The sequence below is a fragment of the Dipodomys ordii genome, unplaced genomic scaffold (genome assembly GCF_000151885.1).
Source record: "Dipodomys ordii isolate 6190 unplaced genomic scaffold, Dord_2.0 Scaffold44, whole genome shotgun sequence".
Classification (NCBI taxonomy): Eukaryota; Metazoa; Chordata; class Mammalia; order Rodentia; family Heteromyidae; genus Dipodomys; species Dipodomys ordii.
The window spans coordinates 1,663,047-1,671,589 of NW_012267260.1; the positions used below are offsets into that span (position 1 = coordinate 1,663,047).

The following is an 8,543-nucleotide window of genomic DNA, read 5'->3' on the forward strand; positions in this document are numbered from 1 at the left end:
TTCTTTTTGCTTATGTGGTGCTGAGGAATCGAACCCAGGGCCTCATGCATGCAAGGCAAGCGCTCTACCACTGAGCCACCTTCCCAGCCCTGTATGTCTTTTGTCTAAACCCTAGTCTATGGAATCCTGGCAGCTTTAGGAAACGAACACAAATATGACTGTGAAATGCTTGCTTACTGACGCTTTTGTAAATAGACTTTATTTCCTTTGCTATGAAGCAGACATTATTTTTTGTTTTATTATTTTAATTGAATGAAATACAAGGATTATAGCATCATTTTAGCTACAAGTAAATGTATCTTTGTACATGTGTCCCTCTCTTATGCATTCTTCTTAGATGAATATTTGAAATTTCCGTTCATTCAGCATTGCAAGCATTTCTTTGCATTTGTTTGTTTTTGTCTGAGACACTGTCCTGCTATGTTGCCCAGGGCTGGCCTGTGCTCTTCCATTCTTCCCTTCTCAGTCTCCTGAGGATTGAGATTACAAGCGTGCACTACCACACCCAGCTCGTAAGAATTTCCTTTAAAAGTCAAATAAAAATAGTGAGACAGGGCAAAGTTAACAAGCTTATTTTATACTCTTCATAGGAAATACTTAGGACATTTTACTATTCCCAGTGACAGGGGTATGGTGTTTAAGTGGAGAAATGTTATATTAGAAAAAAAAAAAGAGAGTCACGTGTAGTTTTCTACAGAATCAGTAGGATTTGTTTTTAAGATATGACTGTGGAAAGTATTATGTGAGTAAAAATGACAGAATTATTTTCATTTTGTTAATTAGTAACAGACAACTTTCCCAAAGCAAATTCTGATGAGAGTCAAAGTCTTATGTAAAAAAAGAGAGGAAAAATGGAAGGTATATCAGCCAAGAATAAAATAGCTTTGCCCAAGTGTAGAAAACCATGGTGGGACCCAAGAAAGAACTGAACTTCCCTCGTTCTTCAGTTAGACTAAAAAGAAATGGATTTCTGAAACCTGACCGCTCCCCAGATTTGAATGACAAGAGCTGTGTTTGTATCACTGTAACTCTGATATTTAAAAGCTTTCTTGAGTCCCTTGGATTAAAAATAATAATACTTATCAAAACTGTACTTGTTTTCATCATAGAAATGCTAGAAGGATTTTGATCATAACTATGGATAACTTTGGAATTTTCTTTTTTCTAAAACAATGTAATAGTTAAAGAATAAGAGAAAATACCACTGAAAGATGGTTGTTAATTGGTCCTCAAAGTTTAAATTTTCTTTTCCTTTGTTTTGTTGTTTCTGCTTTATTTTTTCTTTATTTAAGCAGCCGTACAAAGGAGTTACAATCCAACATGTCAGCTCATGAGTACAAGGCATCTTGATCACACCCACTGCTTGTATCACCCTCCCCCTTTCCTCCCAACCCCAGCCCTCCCCTCAATTTTCCCACTTTCATTGAATATGCATTGAACATTACAGCTGCATTCTCCTCCCTCCACTCCTCTGTCCCTATCCTTTCCCCCTTTCAAGTGTCATTTCCTGGTGTTCATTTTGTTGGACTATGAGTCTTTCTAAAAAAAATTACACTATTTGAATTCTCACTGGTGAGTGCCATCTTTTGGTACTTTTGTGTACACTTGCATATGACCCCATGTGTGTACCTGTGGTGCATCCTTTGTCTTACTTCACTTAATATAATTTTTTTGGTCCATCCATTTCTTTGCAAATGATGCAATATCATTTGTCCTAATGGATGACTAAAATTTCATTGTGTATAGATACCACATTTTTTTTGATCCATTCATCCACTGTGGAGCATCCAGGCTTTCCACACCTTGGCTATGGTGAATAGTGCAGCAGTGAACATGGTTGTGCTGCTAGCTTTACTGTGTCCTGGTATTTCCAGGGATGACAAGGAGAGAAAACTAGAATAGCACTCAGTGTCCCAGGACACTGGGACAGGACTCACAATGTGACTCCTGTTCAAGCAGGATTGCAATTTCAGAGACATTGATCAAGTATCTCAAAACTAATGGAAATAAGCTAGGTTCCAGTGGCTCAAACCTGCAATCTTATCTACTCAGGAGGTTGGGACCTTAAGATAACAGTTCAACGCCAACCCAGGCAGAAAGACTTGGAGATTCTTAGCTTCAATTAACCTAACCACCAAAACCTGGAATTAAAAATATGGCTCAAGTAGTAGAGCACCAGCCTTGACCAAAAAAGCTCAGGGACAGTGCCCAGGCTGTGAGTTCAAGTTCCAGGACTGGTCTATATCTATCTATCTATCTATCTATCTATATCTATATATATATGTTATAACATATATATATATGTTATTCAGTAGGTAGATGTCTTAATCATATTACAATTATTTTAGTTTATCTAGGTTAGTAGGAGAGTAGTATGTGTTAAGTTAAAGAAATGAAGATGTAGTTTCTAAAATATAGCCACAGTCTTTCCAAAGTATTTACATAGATAGACACATTCAGAATGTCCTTTTACACTGTGAAGTCCCCTCTGGTGAGAGCTGGATGATACAGATCCTGTGGTGAGTGCCGTAGAAAGTAATGTGACAAAGTTATTCGGACAGCTCTGACTCCCCCTGTGATCGGCTCCCAGCATAGCTGGAAGGCTACAGGAGGGCATGCTGGAGTCCTTCCACAGTACCTTCAAAGGAGCTAATGCTTTGCAGTCAACCTATCCAAGCCTCAGTTTTATCAGTACAAAATGGCGTCTGTTCAAAAGTCAGAAAAGAGGTGCCTTTTTGCAGATGTCACTGTTAGTAACGAAATAAGACGACGCGCTGTAATTACATAATACTCATATACATTAAACTTAATACTGATACTGTTTCAAAGATAGATTCACAAATATCAATAGCATCTATGTTGTGATTATTGTCATACAAGTTCTTCTTCACAGCTACTCCTGTCTCTCAGGGCCTGGGATGCACAGAAGATGTTCAAACAAGTCGTGGTTAGTGAGATCACATCGTGCAAATCATGGGGTTTCTGAATCCAGTGGTTTGTTGGTGACCTGCTCTTGGCTTTAGGCCTCTACAAAACTATTGTAATAAAAATGTACGCTGTGAGAAACTGTAACGCAGATGCTTGATCAAACCTGCCTGTGCTCCAGTCTTGTGAGAATCCACATGCATCCAGACCTGAGCAGTAGCTTCCTGTAGTCTACTATTCATTTTAGTTCTTTGTTCTGAAGGATACTACCAGATATTGGTTTGGGGGAGCACCAATGTCCAAGATCAAACAGGAAGAGCAGGCAGAGCTGGGTGAGGGGGTGAAGGGTTATGGGCTCTGTTGAGCCCCAGTCACCTTCTGCAGGCTTGGCTGGGAGGCACAGCGCAGCCCACGCCGTGTCACCGTGTCCGAGTCAATGCGCTTTCACCACGTCCGGGTATGTTAAAGAGCGCTTTGACGTGCATTCACTCAGGTACAGAGACCGAAGGTCTTCACCCTCTCCTCTCCTTTTTCTCACTAGGGATGCAGATCTGTTCCTGTTAGACACAAGAAAGGCCCAAGCTCTCGATGTGGGTTGGCTTGTTTTTGATATCACTGTGACCAGCAACCACTGGGTGATTAATCCACAGAACAACCTGGGGCTGCAGCTCTGTGCAGAAACGGGGGAAGGTAAGCATGGAATTTACTGTTCTCTGTGTGTGTGTGTGTGTGTGTGTGTGTGTGTGTGTGTGTGTGCATACATGCGAGTGAGTGTGCGCGGGTGCTAGCACGTGCTGACACATTGAATCAGTGGTTTTTGTGTGATTTCATTAACAATGATTCATACAATGTGCAAGGCACAATACATTCTGTAAGATCATGCAACAAATGAGTGAGTCGACTTTCTAAGACGTTTATGCACTGTCCACTCCTGGGCAGGCCTCTGGGTTGGAAGGAGGAAGAGCAGACTCTGAGCCTGCTCTCGTGGGTGCTTGGTCTGGTGCTGAAGCGCTGAGCCCGAACAAGCAAGGCTGGTAGAAAGCAGAACCGAAAGAAAGCTGTCCACAGCTCCGGTGACAGCGTCTTGATTGTGACGATGTCCGCCAACTCTGGCTTTGTCAAAATGGTCCAGTTACACATCAACGACAAGTGAACATTACCATAGGCAGGTTTTATCTAACACAGGCCTAAATGATGAAAATGTAACAGAAAAAGGGCTGGAGAAGGTGGAAGTGGAGGGGGGAGGTGAGGAAGGGTCTCCAAACGCTGCTGTGGAAGATGCTGCTGGGCCCCGCTGTCAGAGATAACCCCGGAGTGTGTGTGCCGGGTCACGCAGGGGGTCTTCCCTCTGCTGAGAGTCTGGGTGAATGGCGAGGCCCTCCTCACGCTCTCTCCCGGGCTGCGGGGACGCGTGGTGAGCACGTGCACGGGCGGCGTCCGGGGTAGCGGCCCTCTGTGTGTGTTGCAGTCAGCCTGGCGTCAGGGAACAGCGCCGCGAAGGCCGAGAAGCCAGAGCCCGTGAGAACAGAGAGTGCTTAGATCTGAGCTTCCACGAGGACACAGCCAGGGAAGGAGGTCAGGGGAGGAACTTCAGACAGCCAGAAGGCAGGGGTGAGGCGGGGCTGCCGTCCCACACCACTTTTGTGATGGAGATGGAGGCTTGCTGCAGCTGGATGGGTGACTCTTCACCTACGGAGGGATGGACGTGTGGTCCAGCCTGCGCCCAGGCCTCCTCCCACACATGTCCCAGCAGACCTGGAGATCGGGATCTTGCAAGGATGACGTTTAAGTTTCACCGCTTTGAGTTTTTCCTCAGAGTCAGGCAAGAAAACACCAGACTTGGAGTTTTGTCTTGTGTGTTTTTCCTCGCTGCGTGACACGGAGACCTTGTTTGGTGAAGGCTGGGGTCAAAGCCGTGGGGTGTCCCTCCAAGAGTTCATGCTGCTCCTTCACCCAGGGCGGGGACCACAGGCAAAGGTCACCCCAAGGGCTGTGTGCGTGGACTGAGCTTGGCAGACCACAGAACCTGTTTAGTGCAAGTTTTGTGGGCTCCAAATCCTGGTAGAGGAAAGGAAGCATTTTGCGTGGAAGAGTTATTGGATATTGGATGACGTTCCAGACTTTTCTTCTGCCCCTTTTCCCCCACCCAACCCAGACTTTTCTACTGATCTTAATTGCAAAGCTGAATTTTTATTTTTATTTTTTAAATGAAAAATTGGAATATTTAGGATGATAGGTTATTTTCAAATTATGGCTTTGAGATTTCTGTTAAGGATCCTCAGGGTTCAAGCATTTTATAAATGTAGACTGGAAGGAACACATATTTAAATAATCTCCCAGGAATTCCTACAACATGAGACTACTGTACATTTATGGTCAGCAGTGGGGCTGGGAAGTCAGCTCTCCGCCTCGTCCTTGGTATGTGCAGCAAGCAGGGAAAATTAGATTCATGGTATGTTCTCCTCCTCCTCTTCTCCCGGGAGATGTGCTGGAAAGGTCTAACTAAACAAACCAAGAAATCGAGGAAACACGAGCAGACTGCTTGCTTTCGTTCCTGTCCCCCGCGCCCCCCTCCAGTTTCTGGAGTTTCTTTTCCATTCTTTCAGTCTTGTATCATTTTCCTCTTTCTTCTCCTATTTACACAAGTGTAACTTCTGTCCGGCTGTGAATTTGACTTTTGCTCCCTGAGAACTACTTTGTCTATTTTGAGTTTCTATTCATGATTTATTACTCTGAGATTTTATGGGTAAATTTTAAGGCTCTATTGTATTATTTATCCCCTTTGAGCCAAAAATAAAGCGGACACTACGTTTGTTTCTTAAAGATTTCACAATTTTTATTGACAGGCTAGGCTGGAAAGACACCACTTGTTTTTGACTTTGTTTCTCTAATATTGTTTAATACAAAGAGTATAGGAAGAGTTCAGCTTCCCGGGCTAGCTGGGATTTGTACTTCAGCAGCCCTGGAAACCAAGGGCAGCTGGGCCGGCGTGTGCACGGCTTGGGAGGCAGCACACACCGGCCCTCGGCAGCTCGGCTCATCAAGAGCAGCTTCACGGGGAGCACGCGCGTGGCATTGTTCACAAGCACTCGGAAGGGAGTGTGCAGCTCCACCACCGCCCTGTTCCTCGCGGTAATCGTGTCAAACGCGACGGGCGGGCCCTGCTTTGTCTGCGTTCTGAAAATTCACTTGGAAGCCAGCGGTGCTGGAAGTCATCCACGGAGCTGCTTGGGAGACTGCGTCCAAATGCACGTGTTGTCTGCCTCTGTCTTCCCAACCTGGACTGAGCGAGTGTCCATGCGCGTTACCAGACGCCTGTGACGGGAGGGAAGGAAGCTGAGAAGCAGAGACCTGGGGTGGCCTTCTGCCAGAACCAAGGGCCCGGCGCCAGCCCGTGTTGGCTGGGTGGGACTGGAAGGGGTAGAGATGGGGAGGAGGGTGGCTCAGGGTGGGGGGAGACGTGGCGGGGTGGAGTGGGGGTGAGAGAATGCATTTCTGGGTGAGGAAGCGATAGAAATGCCCGGGATGTGGGTGGCAGGCCGGGAGCTGGGCCCGAGGAGGGCACAGCAGCGCCGAGGCTTCACCTCGAGTCATTCGTGAGCAGCCGCCTGCTCCGGCTTCCCGGCTCACTCACGGCCGCCCAGCCACGACGGTATTTCTCAGCTTCCTGGCGCCGGGATGTGATCTCCTCTTCTCGGTTGTCCTCTTCTCCGGTGCCTGGAACCACACCAGGCTTTGCGTGTTCAAGACCTTTCTAGAATGATCTGGATGAGTGCTGAGTTACCTAAGGCTCTGAGTACAACGCCCTACACAGACGGTCTGAACGCTGACTTTGCAGGGGACATTACCAAAATCAGTCAGATGGGGTGCCGCAGCACGGTTCTGCAGACCACGCCACAGGGCAGCGTGAAAGCGTGTAAGTCATCAGGTGAGGAGAGATTCGGTGATGTACGCTATTAAATCCTGCAAATCCCGCTCCGGTGAAGACAAAGAGAGATCGACATGTATTTTGGAAATCAAAATGCTGTTGAAATCAAAAGCAGCGCTCTGACTCCTGGGAGAGCGGGCGGAGGATGTGTCAGTGTGTGAGATAATGTTTGTAGAGGCTTGACAGAGGCGCTGCTGTGGACTCGGTGAGAGTTAAAGGAGATTTTATTGCTGTTTTTTCCATGCTGAACAGATAATTTCCCCATCACCATATGCCTGTTTCAGCAAAACAAAGCACACTTGTGAGCAGGGCCTGGCCGAGCTGTTCTGCCGGTGAAGCCCTCTCTCACGGGGGAGACAGAGCTACGAATTCATGTCTCTATGCTTTATTACCATCTTCAAGTAGTTGTACCCAGGAGCTCCCATGCAACAGAGCAGTTGATGAATGCAGTGCATCTTGCTCCACATTCCCACCCTCCCTCCTCTCCCCTCCCCACCCCTTCCCTCGCTCTTCTTAGTTTTGTCGGAGTTGCATTGGATTCTTGCATTTCCTCTCCCTTCTTCATTTGTCTGCCCTTTCTCCTCCCCCCCCCACCCCTTTCCAGTGCCCTCTTTCTGGTGTTTTATTTAGTAGCCAATAAGTAGGCTTAGATCTTGGTTCCAACTTATTAAGAGTTTATCTTCCCTAAGTTGGAAACATATTAATTATCTGACTTATTGGGTCATCGTTAGTGTTTCTCATCAACTCTTGGTAGTGTGTTTCTTTTTTCCCAGCACCCATATGTACACACTTTATTACAAAAATAGTAATTTAATCTGGCTTTTAAGATTTTTAGTGTTTCCTCATAAACACCATGGTTTTCCATTGTTTGATACTTTATATAGTTTAGACCTTCCAAATAAATTAATTTTTTCTCTTTCCAACATGGGTTTATAGAACCATTTTAAGATGGAAAAACAAAGACCATGTTTTGGGGTTCATTAGAATGTCTTTTAATATGCCCGATGCGTTCAGGCATTTTAGGTTTGGCAATACAGAGAATGAATTTTTGCCAATCACTTTTTTCTCTTTATTCAAACCCACTTATATGTCAAGGAAAATTCAATCCGTATGTTACAGATGCATGTGTATTCAAGCCATCAAAATGCTGTTTTGTCAGAGTATTGTTTAATGGCCAAGAAACAGTATGTGGGTCTTTGAAAAACAAGACTGTAAGAGTCATATTCTTTGAACCCCCATGGTTGTAGCTTAATTCCCAGGTAAAATTTCAGGTTTAAATTCAGAGATTTCCCTAAATTTTGGGTACAGCTCAGGAATAACCATTTCAGAGATTTTAAGCTATGAGAATAAATTCATGAAAAAAGATTTCAGAGGTGGTATGAAAGGATCAAATTAAATTTTGTTGTGATTGACATTTCAGTATCAAGGGAAGATAATTATAGTTTCCATTTCCAAATAAATTAGTTTAAAGCTTTGGCATTTAATTTAAATGTTGTAAATAGAATGATTAGCTCTGCTCTAGATAATAAAAGAATATAAGAAAAGACATCAGAAAAACAAATATTGTGTCTGATTTAAAAAAAAAAAACTCACTACTAGGGCTGGGAAGGTGGCTCAGTGGTAGAGCGCTTGCCTTGCATGCCTGAGGCCCTGGGTTCGATTCCTCAGGACCACATAAGCAAAAAGAAAA

The 8,543-nt window shown here is 44.8% G+C and overlaps 1 protein-coding gene across 2 annotated transcripts in view; it reads left to right on the forward strand.

The window, feature by feature from the left end:
• Bmp5 (bone morphogenetic protein 5) overlaps nucleotides 1-8,543 on the forward strand; it is a 104,177-nt gene that overhangs the window by 69,024 nt on the left and 26,610 nt on the right. For both annotated transcript variants that reach the window (XM_013019122.1, XM_013019123.1), the window contains one exon: nucleotides 3,467-3,615. In XM_013019122.1, coding sequence (XP_012874576.1) covers nucleotides 3,467-3,615 — 149 coding nt within the window. The remainder of the gene's footprint in view (nucleotides 1-3,466; nucleotides 3,616-8,543) is intronic.